This window comes from Marmota monax, unplaced genomic scaffold, assembly GCF_021218885.2.
Source record: "Marmota monax isolate L192 unplaced genomic scaffold, Marmota_monax_Labrador192_F-V1.1 WCK01_AAM20220418_F8-fsc00001, whole genome shotgun sequence".
Classification (NCBI taxonomy): domain Eukaryota; kingdom Metazoa; phylum Chordata; class Mammalia; order Rodentia; family Sciuridae; genus Marmota; species Marmota monax.
Genome location: NW_026693777.1, coordinates 2,075,059 through 2,099,542, shown reverse-complemented (window position 1 = coordinate 2,099,542; position 24,484 = coordinate 2,075,059). Strand labels below are relative to the sequence as shown.

The following is a 24,484-nucleotide window of genomic DNA, read 5'->3' as shown; positions in this document are numbered from 1 at the left end:
GTTGGCTTGGTAGCAAATTTTTATTTTAATAAAATAAATTACTTGGATGGAGATTCCAGATGTGTAGAAGCTGCTTTTATTAGGACAATGGAGAGGTCCAACCTTTTCTTCTAAATACAATCAAGAGTAGTATGGCTTTGCCTTTGCAATTTTACAAAGAGTTGTATTACGTAACTGGAAAATTGTCTCCCTAAGCATAGCGAGAATTTGTTAGCATAGAATGGAGCTTGAAAAATGCTGATATAAAGCTTCAATCCAGGATAGAGACCTTTTAAGTTGCTGAAATATAGTAGAGAGGAAGAAGGAAATTGCTGTTTTACATGATTGACCAAAATACACTATAATTATATCAACTTGAAACAGATTCCTTAGAAGACCTGATAAGTCTGTGATCAGAATAAGTCATGTGTAGTGGAACTAAATACTGCATGTACTTTCTCTGCAGTGTGGGCATGCCATATGTGAGATGCACAGTAGAAGAGACAACTGTACTTGCCCTAACCCTTTTAATGGGACCTCTAGCTGCTTTAGGCATAGTGAGTCCTATGGGAGGTTGTACTAAGGCAGCAGAATTTACCATGCCTGTCCATCCTTTCCCATTGCTCATCCAACACAGCTTGTAGGCTCCCTTCATGTAGTTATTTTGATGTCACCTCCCCTGTTTGTAATGAATACAACAACTCAGGAGACTCTTAGCTTCTATATAAGTACTCCCCAAGGATTCTGCTAACTATTCTTGTTGCCTATTCTAAAATAGATGGGTAAAGTTTATCACACATTTTTTTAACTCAAAATATCCTTCCTTTGCTTTCCTCTTCACTCCAGTGTCCCTGAAAAGTACTACTTTGTGTCTGTCACAGTCTACCCCTAGATTGGAGATTATCCCCCAAACAAAGGGTACTAGTATCAGTAGAACTCATTGGCCAGCATCTGATACTCTGAAATACTATTCCTAAACATTTTACCTTGTATATGGTATCATGTCTCTGCACACCTCCTTTACCTAACTATAAACTTCTGAAAGGCAGGGTTATGTCTTATTTCTATGTAACCCCCCAATATAGTAGTACATCAATGCTTAAAAACTCATGTTAGCTGAATGAATAATGGGTTGGAAATATTATTTATTGGATTCTAAGAAATGAAAGAAATTACATACATGGGTGAATGAAGTGCTTGGAATTCCAATAGCCAGGTTAGGTAACTAGTCACTTATGAAGTAACTATATTTGTCATTCGTATCTGTACAAACCTTGGTGTTTCCTGAACTTGCCAGTGTAGACAAAGCTGACATGTCCATCTGCTGTCTCTTTCACAGTCCCTTTTAGGAACAGAGTCACATGACTCTGAGATGGCCACCCAGAGGTAGCTGAAGCATTCAGCTTAGGACAGAAAAAGGTCAAATGTTCAATACTGACCTTTGACTTTATCACCTAAGCACCCTCCTCTAAACAGCTCAGGTCTCCACCACCATGAGCAACCAAGCATGTGCAGCAAGCAGAGAAATGGAACATCTTTCTGAAGGAAATCCAGATGGGGCTGCTATGGGGGAAAGTCTTTTTCTTCACTCCCCATGAGAAGGGGCAGCTTTCCTTCACTGGCCTTTGTTCCTTTCAGCACCTGGAATGCTTCCTCCTGGTCTGCTCTTTTTGCCTCTCTGAATCCCACAAGGACCAGCTCAAATGCCTTCCCTTTCCTGAAACCCTTCCTGACCCTCCGCAGTAAACAGTAATTATCCCTCCACCCCATGAACACCTGGACAACCCAGTGCCCATGCTACTTAACATTTCTGGTGTTTTCTCTTATATTGTCAATTATTTTTTCTCATATTTTTTCCTATACTACTTAAAAGGGACATAATGGCCTGGATTTTTGTAAAACCTATAGCATCTTATATCATATGGCACACATTAGGAAAATACTTGGTAATTTGGAAGAAAAGCATCTAGAAAGGAATTTGACTGAGGTAAATGTACTTAATGAAAGATTATTGGAGATATTATGAGAAACATCTATGTGCCTATAATACTTTTATAATTTATGAAAGTATGTTAAATAATTTCCTTACGGGAACAATTACAAAAGAGTCTTGGATTTCCCGAGTAGACATGAGAAAGTGTTTCATAGTTAGCAATGAGTAAGGTTACAGATACACAAAGGCAGAGATGGAGATGCTTATTTGAGCTGAAACAAAGTCATATTTTGGAAATTGCTCTATATATTCCACAGTTATTTGTTATATAAACCTATATGTGATTCTCCTATTGTGTTAATTTCTGGTTAGTGTTAATTCATTTGTATCCAAAGTACCAAGTCATCTCATTTATATGTTATAATTCAGAAATACCAAACAAAGTATATCTAACTGACCATCAAATTTTGTTTTTATTCTAGACGAAACCTCCTACTGAGTCAGGTCAGTGAGATATACACAAAATGCATCTCTGGATCCAAAACAGTTAAAATGAGCTAGTTGCAATGGCCCATGGTCTTCTGATAAGCTATGTACAACTTACATTTTTTAATTTGTTCTTTTTAGATATACATGACAGTATAGTGTATTTTGACACATTATATATACATGGAGTATACCTTATTCTAATTAGGATCCCATTCTTGTGGCTGTACATGATTTAGAGTTTTACTAGTCACATATTTATATATGAACATAGGAAAGTTACTTCTGATTCATTCTATTGTTTTTCCCATTCCCTTCCCCCTCTCTTCCTTTTGTTCCCCTTTGTTTAATCCAATGAATTTCTGTTCTTCCCTCCTCCCCCCATCTTATTGTGTATTAGCATCTGCATATTAGAGAGAACATTTGGCCTTTGGTTTTTGGGATTGGCTTATTTCGCTTAGCATGATAGTTTCCAGTTCCATCCATTTACTAGAGAATGCTATAATTTCATTCTTCTTTATGGCTGAGTCATAGTCCATTATATATATATATATATATATATATATATATATATATATATATATATATATATATATACCACATTTCTTTATCCATTCATCTGTTGAAGGGCACCTAGATCGGTTCCATAGTTTAACTATTTTGAATTGAGCTGCTATAAACATTGATGTGGCTGTGTCACTGTAGTATGCTGATTTTAAGTCCTTTGGGTATAAACCAAGAAATGGGATAGTTGGATCAAATGGTGGTTTTATTCCAACTTTTCTGAGGAATTTCCATACTGCTTTCCAGAGTGGTTGTACCAGTTTGAAGTCCCACTAGCAATGTATGAGTGAACATTCCCTTCACATTCTCATCAACTTTTATTGTTACTTGTATTCTTGATAATTGTCATTCTGACTGGAGTAAGATGGAATATCAGTGTAGTTTTAATTTGCATTTCTCTAATTGGTAGAGATGTTGAACATTTTTTGGATATTTGTTGACTGTTTGTATTTCTTCTCTGAAGTGCCTGTTCAGTTCCTTTTCCCATTTATTGATTGGGTTATTTGTTTGTGGTGTTTTTTGAGTTCTTTATATATCTGGAAGATTAATGTTCTATATGAGGAGCAGGTAGCAAAGATTTTCTCCTATCATGTAAGCTGTCTCTTCGAGTTCTTGATTGTTTCCTTTGCTGTGAAGAAGCTTTTTGGTTTGACTCCATCCCATTTATTGATTTTTTATTTTACTTCTTGCACTTTAGGAGTCTTGTTGAAGAAGTCAGTTCCTAAGCTGGCATGATGGAGAGTTGGGCCTATATTTTCTTCTAGTAGGCAAATCCCTAAGTCCTTGAAACACTTCTGGTCAAATCCCTAAGTCCTTGATACACTTCATGTCAAGTTTTGTGCATGGTGAGATATAGGTGTTAAATTTCATTCTGCTATGCATGGATTTATACCAATGATGAATCAACTGAAAGAAAAATTGGGAAAACTATCCCATTCACAGTAGTTTAAAAAAATACTTGTAAATCAATCTATCAAAAGATGTGAAAGACCTCTACAATTAAAACTATAGAACACTAAATAAAGAAATTTAAGAAGACCTTAGAACATGGAAAGCTCTCCTAAGATCTTGGATAGGCAGAATTAATATTGTCAAAATGGCCATACTACCAAAAGCGCTGCACATATTTAACACAATTCCTATTGAAATTCCAATGATGTTCTTCACATAAGTAGAAAAAGCAGTCATAAAATTCATTTGGAAAAATAAGAGGCCCAGAATAGCCAAAGCAATCCTTAGCAAGAAAAGTGAAGAAGGAGACATGACAATACCAGACCTTAAACTATACTACAGAGCTATGGTAACAAAAATTGCATGGTATTGGCACCAAAACAGATACATAGACCAATTGTACAGAAAAGAAGACCCAGAGACAAATCCACATGCATACAGTCCTACTAGACAAAGGTGCCAAAAAAATTAATTGGAGAAAAGAAAGTTTCTTCAACAAATCGTGCTGGGAAAACTGGAAATCTGTATGTAGAAGAATGAAATTAAACCTCTATCTCTCACCCTGCACAAAACTCAACTCAAAGTGGATTAAAGACTTAAGCACTAGAACAGAGATCCTGTGCCTAATAGAAGAAAATATAGGCTCAAATCTTCACCATATCAGCCTATGATCTGACTTTCTTAAAAGACTCCTGAAGAACAGAAGTAAAATCAAGAATCAATACATGGGTTGGATTCAAACTAAAAAGCTTCTTCTCAGCAAAGGAAGCAATCAATAACATAAAGAGAGAGCCTACAAATTGGGAGAAAATCTTTACCACATGCACCTTAGATAGAGCATGAATCTCCAGGATATATAAAGAACTCAAAGGATTTTAACACCAAAAGTATGGTGGGCAAGGCACTTCACAGAAGAAGTAATACAATTGATCAACAAATGTATGGAAAAATGTTCACTATATTTAGCAGTTAGAAAAATGAAAATCAAAATCACTCTAAGATTTCATTTCACCCCAGTCAGAATGGCAATTATCAAGAATATAAACAACAACAAAACTATGTAGGGGATTGATACAGAATAATATGCAAATCAAAGTCATGACAAAAAAAAAGAATTCAAACAACAAGAAAGATGGTGAGGATGTGGGGAAAATGTTCACTCATACATTGCTGGTGGAAATTTAAATTTGTGCAATCATTATGGAAAGCGGTATGGAGATTCCTCAGAAAACTTGAAATGGAACCACCATTTGACCCAGCTATCCCACTCCTTGGTTTATGCCCAAAGGACTTAAAAATCAGAATACTACAGTGACAGAACTATATTGATGTTTAAAGCAGTTCAATTCACTATAACTAAACTATGGAACCAACCTAGGTGCTCTTCTACAGATGGATAAATAAAATGTGATACATACACCCCCCCCACACACACACACACAATGGAGTATTGCTTAGCTTTAAAGAATGAAATAATGGCATATGTCAGTAAATGAGTGAAGCTGTAGAATATCATGCTAAGTGAAATAAGCCAATCCCAAAAAACCAAAGGTAGAATGTTTTCTCTGATATGTAGATGCTAATTCACAATAAGGGAGGGGTTAGGGAGGAATAGAGTTACTTTAGATTAGATACAGTGAAGGGAGGGGAGGGGCTATGAGGCTAGGAAGGTTAATAGAATGAATCAGACATTATTATCCTATGTACATATGTAACTTATGACTGGTGGTATTCTACATCGTATACAACCAGAAAAATGAGAAATTATACTTCATTTATATATGATGTATCAAAATGCATTCTGCTGTTACGTATAATTAATTAGAACAAAATTTGAAAAGTAAAGAAAAGAAATATAAGACCAACATACAATCCCAGCTCTCACTCCAGTCATAGGCTTCTTTTCCCAAAATTAATTCTAAGTTTACAAAAAGGAGCCAAATTAGGACATATTAGTTTGGCTCCTTTTTGTTAACTTAGAATTATTAGTTAGTCTGAATTTTCAAACCTTACATTAAATCATCATCAAAGAACGCTAATTTAAATAAGAATTAGAGTTATTTGTTTCATTCACATCTTCAGATTTCTGAATTATACATTAAAGCAATACATGACATCTGCATATGCTTTACACAAAAGAAAAAAGTATAAATGCCTCAGGGTGCATCTGCCTAGCTAAGAAACAGATGAAAAAAGTCTTTTTCTATAGTTCCTATTAAAGTACAAAGAAATATAATATTAAATGCTACAAAAATAAGGTCAAACTTATATAAGGCAAATAAATCAATAAAATCTATAGCAAAGACCAGAATATGTTAAATTAATCTGAAAAGGCTGAGTTTCTAAGACTTTGAAAAATGAGAAAAGTCATTTGGTAAAATCCTTAACTTGGATTCTTTTTTCTTGTTGTTGATTGATTTTGTTCCTAGGTTCCAGATTCAGAGATATGCAACTGATCCAAACAGTTATAAAAGCTTAGGGGACAGCTTTCGTATGATCTTCCAAACAGAAGGGTATGTATTATTTTTCCTGTACAGACTATGTTGACACAGACTTTTTAATGTATTTCTATTTAACATGTTTCCTCATTTTCAATGGTTTATTTTCATAGTTTTTTAGGGAAAACATACTTAAAAGTGTGCCTTCCTATTTCATTATGTTTTTCCTGAGATGATTAAAAACTGAACATGTATATAATATGATTATATGTATGTAATATAATATATGTGTATATTATATTATATGTGTATATAATTACTACCAAAAATATTAATAATTAATAATAATTACTACCAAAAGAATATTAATAACCAATTTAATGACCAATTTAATGACTAGAGGACAATTTCTAATTTATTTTATTAAAGCTTTTAAAACTTCTCATAATGGAGACCATCTAAAATTAACAGTTATTTATATTGGTATTTAGATATAATATACAAATGCATTCCTTGTTTGCACAAGATTTATAAATATGCAATCAAAACAAATCTGTGTCAACTCAAAATCAAGGGTCAAATATTCTCATGTGGAAGCTAGAGCACAGTAAGGGGGAAAAAGGTGGGGCAGGATATCATAAAGACAGAGGGGGAAGACCAGCTGTGTAGAAGGACAGTGAGAGGGAGAGAGGAGGGAAGGGAAAGGGGAAGAAATGCAGAATGGATTTGACAAATTATTCTGTATGCATGTGTAAACATACTGCAGTGAATTCCACCTTCTTTTATACCTACAAAGAACCAATTAAAAATACATAAATGAGTGCAAGGTAGACCAGTAGAATAGAAGGAGGAGGATAGAGATAGGGAGGAGGGAAGCACTAGAGACTAAAATGGAGTAAATAAAATTTCATGCATGTATAATTATGTCAAAATGAACCCAACTATTATGTACAACTATAATGTACCAATAAAATTAAACATATATAAAAGACCTTAAGGTCTAATGGAATAATGAATGTTTTAACAGATCATAAACTTTTGATTTATTATTTTACTTAAATAAAATAAATAATAAATAAATACTCTAGAAAAAGTAAATATATATATATATATATATATGTATATCTTCTGTTCTCTATAATATCTACAGATTCTATAGTCAGTAGAATTTCATAGTAAATTCATAATAAAAATTTAAAAAGATTTGTCAAAAACTGATGCATCAAAGTCATTATCATATCTGGTAAATGATCAAATAAATAGAATATATTGCTCACATAAGCTAAAATTTCTTATACAACACAGTTAAACATTGTACTGTATAATTTTTAAATTATATTTTATAATACTAAACATATTACATTTGCTTTTGAAAGTTGTTTTTATTTAAAGATCTTTAAAATGATAATTATTCAAAATTTTCTTAGTAATAATAATAACTAGCATATTTTTAGCCTCCTTATGTGCTAGGAATTCTCCCTACAATGTTGAGCTATGTACCTTTCCAGTTGGACAGATAAAGAAACCAAGATTTAGAGAAGCTAGTCATTTTTACTTATCTGATAAGTGGTGGAAACCACTTTTAAACCAAATTTAAGTCAGTTGACCCAAAATCCTTGCTTTTAATCACTGTAGTCACTACCTCTCTTGCCAAATTATACTATAAGTGCTATTCTGATAATCATTTATTTCAAGTAATCCTATCTCATGGATATATTTCCATGTCAGTATATTCTTTTTAACAACAACATAATTATTTATCTGTGAGCTACAATTTATTAAAGTAATCCCTTTGGTGGATTTTTATGTTGTTTCCAGATTTTTGCTAGTATAAACACCAGTACAATGTTGTCTCATACTGTCTTTGCGCACTGGTGCACACACACACACACACACACTCACATACATATACTTGAATTTTAGAAATATATTTTTAAATATGGTATTTATATTTTAAGTATATTTTATATTTACACATTTATATAAAATAAGTTGCTAGCTATGGATCTCTAGGATCAAATTATATGCACACATTGTATTATAGATGCTGACAAATTACCTTCCAAAAAGTATGTACTGATTTTATACTCAGTATTTGAGAGTTCATATTGCTCCATGCTCTCTCAAACATGGGACATTATTAATCATTATGTGTGATATCTTTCCCTGACATGTATCTCCTGCTGACCATCTGACAAACTAAAAATGAAACTGTCTTAATTGTGTTCCTCTTATTGTCACTGGCATTGAGCATACTTTTTTTATCATGAGGTATCATTTCTTTCAATTCTTGCCAATTTGTGTTCTTCACTATTTCTCTCAGGTTAGTTTTTAAATTGATATGTAGGAACTTAATATATATTACAGAAATAAATTCTTTGACTGTTACATAGATTGCAAACATTTTCCTAACTTGTCATTTGCTTACAACTGTAGTGTCTTACTTATCCTTTCAGAAGTTTGACTTTTGAAAACTTACATGTGATCCTATCAGTCCTTTGAACTGTCTGATGTCACACTAAAATAAAAACAAAACAGTCTCTAACCCCAAGGTTACAAATATTTTCTTCTTTTTTTTTTGTTTTTGTTTTTTACATTTAAATCTTTAATTTATTCCAGAATTTTAAAAAAAATGTACAGCTTGATATACAGGAATTAAATTTCATTTTGAAATGATTAGTCAATTGTCCAAACACCACTTGTTGAAAAATCCATCCTTTACTCATGAATTGAAAATGCTACTTTTCACATATTACACTTCTGCATATAGCATCATCTAGAGTTTCTATTGTTTCTCCATTTCCTGTTCTGTTTCATTAATTATCTCTATGTCAGTATCATACTGTTTTAATTATTTTATCTTTAGAGTATTTGGGGACTAAAATGTAAAAACATGCCCTGCAGTATAAAGTTTAAATTCCTTTCTTAGTATGCAGAGCCCTTCCTTGTATGGCCCTCCCTTCTTCTCCCGGCTCATTCTGCATACACAGATAGGTTCTAGGAAAAGCAAATGGTTGCAGTCCTCTGATCTCTCACACTGTCATGGCTTTTTCATGTTCTCTATTCCTGGAGGACCCAAACTCCTAATCCACCCAAGGAACTACCCCTCTTCATTCAAAGGTGATTGCAAATTTCACCAGCCTGACCATCGCTTGTCTACCACATGCCAAATTATTTTTCCTCTTTCTTTCTCTCCTCTCTTCTTTCCTCCCTCCCTCCCTCCCTTCTTTCCTTTTTCCTTCCTTCTTTCCTTATGTAAGTATGGTATATAAAATATAGTACACACTACCCTTTCTCCCTCTCCAACCCAAGATTATATTTCTCTAAGGGCCAAACCCCATTTAGCTCTATATTCCTGATGCTGTGTTTGTACTGAGTGGAGACAGTATGTGAATACTAAACAGAAATGAAAGTCATCACAGCAACATCATAATGCTGCAAAGTGAAACAGAGACAGTAGTTTATGCAGTAGACCACCCTCTCTGAAGTTATAATAATGATCTTGAGACCTGATTAAATATTTTCTAGTCATCTAGTGACAAAGGATCAGCAAATCCTTCTTGCTATGACTTTGAAGATGTGCTATCTAAGTGCCATACACTGACAATACACTTCTATTAACAATAAGTGGGATAAAAAAAATCATGTGTATTTCACTCAATGTATAAAAGTTAAAGAAATCATAGTGTGTTACCTAGTAACTGAATTTCCCTTTCTGGTGAAACAGTCACTTCAGCATTGCCAAGTTCTGTAAGCTGTAACAGATATCTGAATTGGATGTGGGCGTTTCTTAGCCAAGGTCTTCATTTCATGTGTGTTTTAAGAAAAAAAAATGATGTTTCTGCTTTGATACCAAAAATATAACAAACACACAGTATGTGTGGTCCTTGCATAGAAAAATTGGGCTTTTCCTATACTGTATATATAATTGCTTCTAGAACAAACTGATATTTTTCTGTACTGCCTGTAGATCTGGTCATCTATTTGTTAACCAAAGGCCAAAGGGTTCTCATCTTAGAAATGAAAATATTTGTCAAAATACAAAAGAAAAATTTGCTTGTTAATTTTGATATGGAGCAAAAGCATTTCATAGCCTTAGGTTAAAGAAAGTCAAGCAAACAAAAAAGAAAGAAAAAGAAAAGAAAACATTTTAATACATGCTATGTTAGATTTTTTTTCCTCTAGCAAAAGCATATCTTTTTAATTTTGTTATTTGGAGTATACTGTGTTTTTAAAGATGTTCTTCTTTCCCAGATGCATAAAGGTTGGTTTTCTCTTTGGCCTATGAGGAGATTAATACTAGTTAGTTTGACCATTAGGATCTCTCCTCCATGTTGAAAGTTTTGAAAATTAGTCCTTTCCCTTTGAAAAACACTAAGAATATATACATTTAGAATCTGTACAAATACCCCCATTTCCCCACTGTAAGAAAGTGAAGTGATACTCACCACCATTCTTAGAGACCCACCCATTTCCCACCTCTCTGCCTAGAATTCATATGCTTCCAAAAGACAGTTGCTCAACCACATGAGTCTAAACCCCTTTATTGCTTCTAAGATTCCAAAAACACAGAAAGATTGTACTTTTATTAACATCATGGGTTTTCAATAGAGTTTTTCAGAGATTAGATTAATTTAAGTTTTTTTAAGCCTTCTAAATTCTTGGTAGAGGTTTCTATCATATGGAATTTTCATAATTAATTGACTTTTACCAAGAAGGCTGTTTTCAGAAAGTAGAAGGGAGAACGTCAAAGGGAATGAAGGCAGGAAAGGAATGTGTTATTGATATTGTTAATGATATCTCTGTTATCACCATGATTCTTTATTTTTCTCTGGTTTGACAGAATTAACTAATAGTTTCATCTATTATATAATAAAGTGAGCCCCAAAGCTATAAAGATGCAGTCTAGTTTATTAGGAGCCTCTAAAGCCACTAAGTTCCCTTCTGTAAACTCTCCTGTTAAACAGTGGCTAGTGTCCCTGTTAACCATGTGCCGACACATCAGCCTCATTTCCCTTTGCCTTGAGTATCTCAGGAAGGCTTTGGTACTTGTCAGTCCTTTAATTAAGAGTGACTGAGGTGTTCATAGAGGGATGAGGAGATTATAAATTATGTTAATGTAAAACCAGGACAATCTTCCCACCCAAACCTTACTCTCCTCTACTGCAAGTACTCTAAGTGGCCATTCTTTCTGAAATAAGGAGAAAAAAATGATTTAGAACTGACAGGAAGACAATATGGAACTAGTGCTATCAACTCCTAATTTTTAAATTGATATTCTATAATCTTTGGTATTTCTACTTTCAAATCACACAGCATTTTAAAGCAGCTTTTATCTATTCCTTAACTAAAGTATGAAAACTCTGGGAAACCAGTACATATGTTCAGTCAACCAAATCTTGGCGATTTTGAGGCAGCACCACAATCTTCTGGCAACTCAAGACTTAATCCACAAGTTCATGGTTTTTAGTCAGTCTACTCTCATCCTGTATGTTTCTTAGCTCTCTTATGAGAACAATTCTTGGGCATTGGTTTGCTTGAGGCAAATAACTAGGAAACAGCTAGGTCAGATTAAACTTAGTTTCAAATGAGAAACATGTTGATTGCTGGTGCCTTCAGAAATATGGTACTCTTCAGAAAGTATTACTGTAGAAAATATGTGGTTGCATTGGGGGGGGCAGTTGAACTGTGTTTTGTTTCACGATTTGTTTTCTGTAACCACTGATGCTGCCCCAAGTATCATCTTACAATCAGACCACTTGGTGATTATAATATTTTCTAGTTAAATGACATTTAAGGCCTCATTTTATGAGCTCCAGCATAATTGGCTAATTTGGTAAACTCCAGATGTGTGAGATAATGTGCCACTCATTTAAGTGCCTTTCAGACGGCATAAATGGCACAGCCCCAGGAGGTATAATCACTCCCTCTTGTTTTCATTAAGAAGGAGGAATGAGTGGCTTGTGACACAGACAAAGGAAGTAGGATGTCTACAACTCTAAGTCAACAACTTGGTAAGATTTGAACATATTTTTTTTTTATCGGTGTAATTTGGTATCTTAGTAGGTCAACATTTTTTAAAAAATGTTTTACCTAATCTAAGATGGCTGACTGATTTTAAAGCATCTCAGACAGTAGAAAGACCTGCCCCTATCCTATGTAAGGTGGTCTCATAAAAGTAAGGATGAGGAAGTATCATGGTCAAAGAGGCAAGAAAAGAACTAATTCTTCCCACAGCCAGGAATTATAGGTATTATATAGTCAGCATCCTCATACCTAAACCAAGTTCCAACTTCACAAGGTCCAGCAGTTGTTGTGGCTGGATGTTTTTCTTCTCCTCTTGACTAACAGAAACCTACCAATCTACCCAGCATTACAAAGCTAGAGCAAGGTGCACTATTCTTGGCATCAACAGTTTTTGATCCTAGAGCTAGTCCCTCTTATCTGACCCTTGATCCATTAAAGTTTACAAACATTTGAGTCATCTCTCAGATGGGGTCTACAGCCCAGTCCACAAATAATTGGCAGCAAATCAGTTGTATGTATATTGAGTATACTGATGGACTTGCAAGCCTGGTTTGCCCAGGTGAAGTCTTTTTTTTGGTGGGTGCCAGAGGTGCACTGTGACTTCCGATGATGAATTTCCTGCTACCTGACTGCCTTCTCTCTTCTCCTTTATATATTACCAGAGAGACCCTCCTTGGCACCCACTGGAGCTCTGTCGAGCGCATTCTTGCTTTTATGTAGTGGCCATGAGTAAAGTAGAAAGGCTTAGCTACGCTACCTCCTAGATCTTCTTGCTGTCATCACCACAGATTGCAAGCTGACAGTTGCACTCTCCCATGCCCCCAGCCTAGTACTAACAAAACAGTTTAACCCTGGCCTGCCTAGAATTCTTAATGATGTTATGGCAAGTTTCCTCTTTACCTAAGGAAAAAAGAACAAAGCAGATTTTAATATGGAGAATAAACTATAGCAACTTTATCTGACAGGTCCTTTGAGTGATGGGCCTAGGTCCAGAATGTGACTCTGCCAGTCTAAAGCTGTTTTCTTCTTCCAAGTCTCTTGTTTTAGAAAGGAAAACAAGAGATGCTCACTTCAAACATGGCTATACTATTATTGTTCTTAAATAAAATAAATAAAATAAAAAGGGTGTTCCTTTTAAAAATGGTTTATCTATATTTTTTAGTCATAAAATATGTGTATAGGCATCCCTTGGTATCCTCAAGATCGCTCCCAGGACCATTAGAGGAGATCAGAGTTCATGGATGCTCAAGTCCCTCAAGTATTTTCAAATGACCTATTTACATGCTTTCAAATGCTTGAAATAACCCAAAGATAATTATAATAGCTAATATAATATAACTGCTATGTAAATAGTTATCATACCATATTGTTTAGGGGAAAATGTTAAGAAGAAGAAAATCTGGACATGTTCAGTACATGCAACTTTTAAAAATGTGTTTGGCCAGGAGTGGTGGATCATTCCTGTAATCCCAGTGGCTCTGGAGCCTGAGGCAGGAAGTTCCCAAATTCAAAGGCAGCCTCAGCAACTTAGCAAGGCCCTAAGCAAGTTAGCAAGACCCTATCTCAAAATAAAAAATATTAAAAAAGGCTGGGGATCTGGCTCAGTGGTTAAGTGCCTCCGAGTTCAATCTCCAGGACCAAAATCAACCAACCAATCAAGGTATTGATTCATAGCAGAAGCAATACCTCAGATTTATGCCATATACTTTTTTTCCCATGGTTGGCTGCATTCCTGGATGCAGAACCTGTGAATATAGAATACCAACTGTAATTTCTTTTTATAGAAAGTTAATGTTAAAGATAATTTTAAACCTAGATTGCTTAGCAATTCAAGGTTGAGAATGAAAGGACAAAGGGTTTGAAGGCAGAATACCAAAGAAGAATAGGCAGTAGCTTATTTCAGTATTTTTAAATATCCAGGCCATTGAGCCATTGATGCATTATTTGGCGTTTATATATTACCAGATTATTTAACATCACTGCTAAAGCACATAGTTGTTAACTACAGCTGCATTGGGTGGTAAAGTAAAGCAGGCTCTAAACGATTTCACAATCAGGGAGAAAGTGATAAATTTTCGGAGTCCTCAGAGACGGGGCACCCAGTCTTCTCACGTCCCAGAGTTCTATTTCTTATTCTAAATCAGAAGTCTTTTTTTCTGTCCACAAGGTGACCTTTAAAATTGTGTCAGCTCCTAGATCTCCCTATCATCACCATAGAATGCAAGCTGACAATCACACTTCCTTGAACCACAGCCTAATACTAACAGCACTTTCTGACTTACCGACTGGTCTTCAGTAAGGATTTAACTGTTGACAAAAAGTGAGTGAAAACCTTCACAGCCATGTCAGCCTGTCATCAAGGTCTGATTACAAGACCAAACACAGTCTCTGTCCACTCATAATGGGAATAAGAAGGAAAGGAGGAACAATTGTTGCTGGGTGGGGGAAGTAGTAGTCTTCCTGGAAAGCTGGTATCTCAATTGAGAGCCTGTGCAGAGCTTATCCCATTGGAAATATTTTCATGCCTTTATTTTAACTTATTTTGGGTTTCTAATGGACTAGAAGTGTGGGGGGGGGGAGAAGGGGGGTTCTATACCAAAACCAAAATCCTTTTTCTAGTCGTTGTTAAAATGAACATTCTAAAATGAGAACGAGAAAGAAAACCTCCTAAAAGCACTCTTCTACCTGAGCCTGACTATTATATTGTAGAAAATAAGAAACATGATTTGACATAGACACAGTTAACATTTTATCTTCATCATTGATTTCATGCTTTGGGGGCTAGTCTATGACTTTAGCTGTACTTTTCATTCAGATCTTGTAGATGATTTGAAACTGGAGGAAGAGAGAAAATTCAGATGCTATTGTTATAATAGTGATTATATTTAAAGCCATAGAGTGGTATTAATCATAACAGAAGCAATACCTCAGATTTATGCCATTTTCTTTGTTGGTTCAAAGTGTCGTCCCTTATCTCATGTAACTGTATAGCATCTAGACAAGATAGAGAAGAAAGGGTATAGTTGGTTACAAGAAGGTTTTTGGTCTACACACAAGAAAACTTCAGCAAAAGGGAATTTTGTCAGTGTCCCAGAAATGTATTGGGTCCTAAGATTAACATTCAAGAAATACAAAATTTAATTTTTCAAAAAAAGAAACAAATCTCTTGAACAAATGAAATTGGACTACAAATGTATTCTGCAGTATGGCATCATCATCCCATGAGATGACAGACAACATTTCAAAAAGAATTACCAGGAAAATCTCATGCAATATAAGAGACAGCATTTAAGAATAAAATAATACATTTAATTTAATTTAATGGTAATATTAGAAGTCAATTTTCTAATACATATTCATTAACCAAGAATACCCTTTCCCTTTCTATCCAATTTACGGAAATGCTGATCATCTATAAATGCCTAACTCATATGCTACCAGCTCTTTGATATCTTCTTTCACCATTTAATTTAGAAATAATTTTGTTCATCCATTCTTTTATAGCATTTTGTGTTTCTCTATGACAATGCTTACCTTTTGAGTCAGAGTAGAATTCACTTATATGTTTTGGGACCTTTAGCAAATGACTTACCTTCATTATATCTCAGTTCCCTGTTTGTAATAAGGAGATAATAATAGTGCCTACTTTACTGTGCTGCTAGCATTCAGTATTAATTCATGGCATATAAATATGTACACAACAATTGTTCAATAGTTTTAGTATTTCATGTGAAGCTAATTATTTATAATTTCACAATTTAAATATGTAGAACTCTGATGAAGTTATATTTGGGGCTTTAATAGCATATAACACAGTTCTTTGTATATAATCATCATCCAACATTTTTTAACTGAAATTAATTGAATAATTACTGGTTTCAATACTTAGCTATTCTCTCCACATTCATTTAGAAAATAGAGTCAAATCAGAACAAACAACTTTCCCATACATTGACCAAGTTACTAAACATGATAATTTGTCTACAGAAAAGCAACATTTTTGAAACAATCTCAGGAAGGTAGAATTATTTTAATAACATGTAGGTGCCTGAAGGTGACGGGTTGAATTTCATCATATAGTTTTTAAACTCCTGGAATCTGCCATTGGCAGGTGAGGTGGGGTGGTATTGGGGGATCTAATTAGGAAAACTGGAGGGGCTAAGACCCAAGTGAAGTGCAAACCAGGTTCTTCCCTGGCTTTGAATGTGTCCTGTCTTCACTACTTCACTACTGTTCTCCTTGCAAAACTTTCTGCCTGGGGTTTTAAAAAACAGAGGAACCAAAAACAGTATAGGTGAGAACCGAATTTTTTGGCCAATAAAAAGATCAAATGAAGTAAAAACAAAAGTACATTTAAAGGGGCTGTGGCTCAGCAGTAGCACACTTGCCTGGCATGTGTGAGGCATGTAGGTTCGATTCTCAGCATCACATATAAATAAATAAAATAAAGGTCTATCAACAACCATATATATATATATATATATATATATATATATATATATATATATATAGAGAGAGAGAGAGAGAGAGAGAGAGAGAGAGAGAGAGAGTACATTTAAATAAGAACAAAATCAAGAGTTGAATTTTAAAAGACATATTAAACTTTTTGTTCCAATCATGAGAATATCTAGTATTGGAACAACCCTCCTACTGAAAACAGCAATAAACATGAGACAAAATACACAAAACTACTGTTTGAAGGCATGCAAGAGGTTCCAAACAATGGGGCTATGAAGGGCTACCAGATCTGAGGAAAGGAAATATACCTAAGTGAGGGTATATTCTCCCAGGGTTTTTACCTAAAGGCTTTACTAAGTCTCATGGAAAGGGTTGGGAACAGAGACAAGATCAAGTCAGTCTGACTGAGGAGGAGAATTGTAAGTTGGCATTCAGAGTTGCCAAATGGCTAGAACCTAAGGAGCAAAAGTCCTGGAGAATAGGAAAATTGCCAAGAACTGAACCTAAACTTTTTTTAATAAGTAACAAAATATCATGTTGGGCTATAAATTATTTGAAACATTGTTTCCTTGTTGGGAGTAGCCCAGGCTCCAAAGACTAACTTCCCCATCCCCCGAGAAGAGCCATTACATATTCCTTACCCACCTATCAGAGTAGCCCTGCTGGCTCACATGACCCTTACCCACCAATCAGACTAGCCCTGCTGACTTGCATGATCCTTACCCACCAGTCAGAAAGCACCCCATGCCAACTGTCAAACCGTTCAACCATTAAACTGTCATAACTGTCAAACCACCCTCGGCTCTATAAATATGCAGAGCTGTTCCTCAATAAATAGGCATTTTCTCCAAGGATGAGCCTTGTTCGTTCTTTCATTGGTGCCGAAACCCAGGAGGGGGAATTCCTCAATGCTCGAGGGCCCCCTCTCTCAAGGCTTGCCGTCATCATCTACTCTTTCGAGCGCTGCTGCTACTCACACAACACTGGCTCTTCAGTAGGTGAGTTCCCCTATTGGGTATCCAACTTCAGACGGGCTACGCAGGGGCTTTGACCGTGATCGGCAGGCAAACCTCTGAAGCCCAATCTGGAGGAGAGAATGCCCCCCACTACAACCTTCATGGTCACAGTGGACTCTCTGGAACCCGGTTCATGAGTGGGAGTACTGAGGGGTGGAAGAACAGGCACTCCTCTCTCTCTCTCTCTCTCTCTCTCTCTCTCTCTCTCTCTCAACCACCCTTGTCCCTCTCCTGACCTATGGGGGCCTCTTCTTCCCTCCCTGCAGATTCCCCCTTATTAAATTCTGCATGCAGATTGGCCTTACTATCAATAGGACAATCAAAGTCAATGGCCCCCAGGAAGATCCCTAGATCCTGCAATTCTCAAAGATCTGTTTAACTTCTGCGAGCACTTGAAAAAGTGGAGGAGATCCCCTATGTTGAGGCTTTTTTTCTTCTTCGTTCTCACCCCGACCTATCCAGCAGATGAACCCATCTCTACCGACCTCCCCGTCGGCTCCATCCAGCCCCTCAGGTATTCCCCCTGACTCAGCCGACACCTTTAGTCCCCCCAAACTAGGTCCCACTCCCTAGTCCCACAAACCATGGCCCCCTTAAGGTTGGGCTCATTCACCACAGAAGAGAGTTTCAATGGGTCCTCCAGGCTTATAGCCTCACTTATATGTTATTGGCTAATACTCTCCTTCTTGAGGAATGTACCAGAGTCTGGGAACTTGCCAGAGCCCATGCGGATGAAACTCACCAAGTTAATCCCAGTCACCCTCCGGGGCCACTTGCTGCCCCAGATAATATACAAGTTGGCACACAGAGTAGAGACCGATTCTCCACATGTATTATTGCTGGGTTCAAAAAAGCAGCACATAAGGCTTTCAATTTCCAAAAATTACAAGAGACCCCATTGGAATTTCTGGATCAGCTTACGCAGCAGTAACTTAGATCCCAAAAACCCAGATAGCCGTCATATTTCCTCTCACAGAGCTACCCCAATATCTGGGCAAACTAAAAAAGCTCGAACAAGGCCCTGCCACCCCCCAGACTGAGAAATTTCAGATGCTCGCCCACGTCCTGCGGGGTGCTTCCTTGGGTCACCGCCCATCACCGAAAACCCCCCTGGGCGCCTGCTTCATGTGTGGCAAGGAGGGACATTGGGCCAGGGCATTGCCCCACACTACACACTCCATGTACCCCATGCCCTAAATATCAACAACAAGGTCTTTGGGGCTCTGACTGTCCTAGATCCTATAGGAGGCCTATGGCCAGGGTACCCTCCGACCTTCTGGGCATGGCAATCAATTGACGGAGCCTTGGGTCCTTGTTCCTGGCCATAACGATCAATAGACAGGAACCCAGGGTATGGATTCAGATGGACAGACACAAGGTTGACTTTCTCCTTGACACTGGGGCTATCTTCTCAGTCCTGACAGAATTCTGGGGTTAAACAGTGCCGTCCACCTCTCCTATTGTTGGGGTAGAAGGAAAGACCATCTATCCAAAAAAGATTCCCCTATTACTCTGTTCCATAGACAACTTCCCATTCTCTCAGATGTTCCTAGTTATGCCCCAGTGTCCAGTTCCTTTGCTCGACTGAGATATTCTCTCTAAATTCAATACAACAATCAACATCTGGGCTCCTGGCATCAGTCAGGCCCCAGAATTGGCCTGTTCATCTTTTCTGGCCCTTTTGGCAGAAGACTGGCCATTCTGCTCCACTTGTGAGGCTGACATGAAACACCATACTACCTACGAACCTGGTTGACCCGATTGTATGGGATACCCACACACCTTCCACTGTTTCCTGCCCACCAGCTAACATTCATCTGAAAGATCCCAACACCTTCCTCAATCAGGCTCAATACCCTCTGTCCACAAAAGCTCTTCTGGGCCTACAACTCATCAACACCTCCATTAGGCCCATACATCCTTTGGTTCCCAACCCATACACCCTGCTGTCTCAGATCCCCCACACTGCCACCCTCTTCTTGGTCATAGATTTAATGCTTTCTTCTCCATTCCCCTTGACCCGAATCACAAGATCTTTTTGCCTTTACCTGGACAGATCCCACCACTAGACATTCTCGACAACTTACCTGGACTGTCCTTCCACAGGGATTTCGAGATAGTCCACACCTCTTTAGACAAACCTCCAATCTTTTCACCCCCAGTGCCCCAAATCCACCCTCTTGCAATATGTTGATTATCATCCAGCAAATCTCTTTGCCCACCTGCGAGGAAAGCAATACCATGCTGTTTTTGTTACTATTGCTCTGTAGTATAGTTTAAGTTCTGGCATAGTGATGCCACCTGCTTCATTCTTCTTGCTAAGGATTGCTTTAGCTATTCTGGGGTCTCTTTATTTTTCTGGATGAATTTCATGATTGCTTTTTCTATTTCTATGATGAATGCCATTGGGATTTTGATCTCTAGGGTATATAAAAAACTCAAAAAGCTAAGCACCAAAAAAACCAAATAACCCAATCAATAAAAATGGAGCAAGGACCTGAACAGACAATTCTCAGAAGAGGATATACAATCAATCAACAAATATATGAAAAAATGTTCATCGTGTCTAGCAATTAGAGAAATGCAAATCAAAACTACTCTAAGATATCATCTCACTCCAGTCAGAATGGCAGCTATTATGAAGACAAACAACAATAAGTGTTGGAGAGGATGTGGGGAAAAAGGTACATTCATACATAGATGGTGGGACTGCAAATTGGTGCAGCCAATATGGAAAGCAGTATGGAGATTCCTTGGAAAACAGGGAGTGGAACCACCATTTGACCCAGCTATCCCTCTCCTCAGTCTATACTCAAAGGACTTAAAAACAGCATATTACAGGGACACAGCCACATCAATGTTTATAATAGCACAATTCACAATTGCTAAACTGTGGAACCAACCTAGATGCCCTTCAGTAGATGAATGGATAAAAAAATGTGGCATTATACACAATGGAATTTTAATCAGCAATAAAAGAGAATAAAATCATGGCATTTGCAGGTAAATGGATGGCGTTGGAGAAAATAATGCTAAGTGAAGTTAGACAATCCCCCCAAAACGAATACCAAATGTTTTCTCTGATATAAGGAGGCTGATTCATAGTTGGGTAGGAAGGGGGAGCATGGGAGGAATAGATGAACTCTAGATAGGGCTGAGGGAGGGAGGGGAGGGGAAGGGGAAGGGAGTTAGCAAGGGTGGTGGAATATGATGGACATCATTATCCAAAGTACATACATGAAGACACGAATTGGTGTCAACATACTTTATATACAACTGGAGATATGAAAAATTGTGCTGTATATGTGTAATAAGAATTGTGATGCATTCCACTGTCATTTTTTTTAAAATAAATTAAATTAAACTTAAAAAATAGAGCTGGGGATGTGGTTCAGTTGTCCAGTGCCCCTGAGTTCAATCCCCTGTAAGCCCCACCACCACCACCAAAATAAAAAGCTATAGAGGTGAGCAGAGATTTCAGCAGCCCCATGATGCTTAGGACACAAGGATTAGAGTTCAAACCCTGACAAGTGGAAGAGTGTTGGTCAGCACTCAGGTCTTCAGTTGAGACCCAGAATCTCTGCTCTCTAGGGATAGGGGAAAACAAACACATTGTCCCAAACAAAGCCTGAAACCAATTCTTAGCAAATCAGCAGACGAAGGCAATCTGCTGTAATCCATTTGCTTTGTAGGAGAAAATGCATTATTCTTTGGAGGAAGATGTCATTGTTCAGAGGCTCTTCCATTTGTTTATGTGCAACATGCTACATTCAATTTAAAAATGCAGGATCTTAGGATATAAAAGCAGCCAAATGTCAAAAGGAGTGGACAATTAGTTATTCAAATTTTAGAATTATCAGAAAGGGATTTTAAATATTATCTTTTACTGTGAGAAACTATATATAATACAAAATTTATTATTTTAGCCATTTTTAAAGCATATAGTTTACACTAAGAACACTCACAATGTTGTATAACCATCATTACCAACCATCTCCAGAACTTTTTCATCTTCTCAAATTGAAACTACATACTCATTAAACATAATTTCCCATTCTCTCCTTTCCACACCCCTGCCAACCTCCATTCCACTTGCTCTATGAGTTTGATTACTGTTTGTACCTTCTATAAGTGAAGTCATACAATATTTATCCTTGCATGACTGGTTGGCTTATTTCACTTAATTTAATGTGTTCCAGCTTTATCCATGATATAGCATATGTGAGGATTTTCTTTCTTTCTAAGAATTAAGATATCCCATTGTACATGTATATACCACATTTTTTAATCTATTCACATGCAAGTGACAATGGTCATTTATTTGTGTTGCTTCTACCTTTTGGCTATTGTGAATAATGTTTCAAAGAACATGGGTATGCAAATATCTATTCAAGTCCTTACTTTCACTTTTGGGGAGCATATACATAGAATTGGAATTTCCAGATCATATGATAATTCTCTGTTTGACAGGAGCTTTTAAAAAATCAATAAATAAAGAATGTAGAAAAAAATGGAGAATTTCAGCAGAGACTTGAAATCTATAAAAATGAAATCAAAAACAAGTTGGGTGCAGTGGTACACATCTATGATCCCAGCAACTCATGCTAAGACAGGAGGATTTCAAGAATAAGGCCAGCCTCAGCAAATTAATGAGATCCTGCATCAAAAAAAAAAAAAAGACTGGGGATATAACTTGGTGGTAGACTACCACAGGATTCAATCCCCAGTACTGAAAAAAAATTAAAAAACAAATACAAAGGAATCTGAAATGAAAATCCTGAAAAAACTATAACATAAGTATTTAATAGGTGGATTTTCATCCTACATGGCTTAGTATCAGTATTCAACTTGTCTTTTTTATTAATTAATTTATTTTAATTAGGTATATATGAAAGAAGAATACATTTTGATTCATTGAACACAATTGTAGCACAACTTGTCATTTCTCTGGTTGTACACTATGTAGCATTGCATCATATGTGCAGTCATACAAGTACCTAGGGTAATGATATCCATCTCATTCCACTGTCTTTCCTGCCTTCGTACCCCCTCTCCACCTCTCCCTCTCCTTCACCCAATCAAAGTTCCTCCATTTTTTTCCATGCCCCCACCCCATTATGGATCAGCATCCACTTATCACAGAGAACTTTCAGCCTTTGGTATTTTGGGATTGGCTTACTTCACTTAGCACAGTATTCTCCAACTCCATCCATTTATCTACAAATGCCATAGTTTTATTCTATTTTAATGCTGAGTAATATTCCATTGTATGTATGTATGTGTGTGTGTGTGTGTGTGTATATATATATATATATATATATATATATATATATATATATATATATATATATATCTCACAGTTTCTTTATCCATCTATCCTTAAAGGGCATCTAGGTTGCTTCTACAGTTTAGCTATTGTGAATTAAACTACTATAAACATTGATGTGGCTGTGTTACTAGAGTATGCTGATTTTAAGTCCTTTGGGTATAGACCAAGGAGTGGGAGAGCTGAGTCAAATGGTGGTTCTATTCCAAGTTTTCTAAGGAATCTCCATACTGCTTTCCAGAGTGGTTGCACCAGTTTGCAGTCCCACCAGCAATGTATAAGTTCACCTTTCCCTCCACATCCTCAGCAACACTTATCGTTTCTTATATTCTTGATAACTGCCATCCTGACTGGCATGATATGAAATCTTAGAGTAGTTTTAATTTGCATTTCTCTAATTACTAGAGATGTTGAACATTTTTTCCATATATTTTTTTGATCAATTGTATATCTTCTTCTGAGAAGTGTCTGTTCAGCTCCGTAGCCCATTTATTGATTGGATTGTTTGTTTTGGGGGTGTTAAGTTTTTGAGTTCTTTATATATCCTGTTAGTGCTCTATCTGAAGTGCCTGTAGAAAAAATTTGCTCAGAAATGTAGGCTCTCTCTTCACCTCATTGTTTCTTTTGCTGAGAAGACGCTTTTAGTTTGAGTCCATTCCATTTATTGATTCTTGATTTTATTGCTTGCACTTTAGGAGTCTTGTTAAAGAAGTTGGGGCCTAATCCAATGTGATCAGGATTTGGGCCTACTTTTTCTCTATTTGGCTCAAGGTCTCTGGTTAATTCCTAGGTCCTTGATCCACATTGAGTTGAGTTTTGTGCATGATGAGAGACAGGGGTTTATTTTCATTTTGCTGCATATGTGTTTCCAGTTCTCCCAGCATCATTTGTTGAAGAGGATATATTTTCTCGAATGTATGTTTTTGGCACCTTTGTCTAGTATGACATTACTGTATTTATATGGGTTTGTCTCTGTGTCTTCTATTCTGTACCATTGGTCAACATGTCTATTTCAGTGCCAATACCATGCCATTTTTGTTACTATAGCTTTGTAGTATAGTTTAAGTTCTGGTATTGTGATGCCTTCTGCTTCACTCTTCTTACTAAGGATTACTTTGGCTATTCTGTGTCTCTTATTTTTCTAGATGAATTTCATGATTGCTTTTTCTATTTCTAAGGAATGACGTTGGGATTTTAATTGGAATCGAATTGAATCTGCATAGCGCTTTTGGTAGTATGGCCATTTTGGCAATATTAATTTTGCCTATCCAAGAGCATGGGAAATCTTTCCATCTTCTAAGGTCTT

The 24,484-nt window shown here is 36.5% G+C and overlaps 1 protein-coding gene across 5 annotated transcripts in view; it reads left to right on the top strand.

Annotated features, from left to right (window-relative positions):
* Positions 1-24,484, top strand: part of Slc25a21 (solute carrier family 25 member 21) — a 519,050-nt gene that overhangs the window by 363,120 nt on the left and 131,446 nt on the right. For 3 of the 5 annotated variants that reach the window (XM_058584493.1, XM_046461041.2, XM_046461038.2), the window contains one exon: positions 6,343-6,426. The exons of the other annotated variants lie outside the window; for them this stretch is intronic. In XM_058584493.1, the coding sequence (XP_058440476.1) occupies positions 6,343-6,426 (84 nt within the window). The remainder of the gene's footprint in view (positions 1-6,342; positions 6,427-24,484) is intronic. 5 annotated transcript variants of the gene reach the window in all.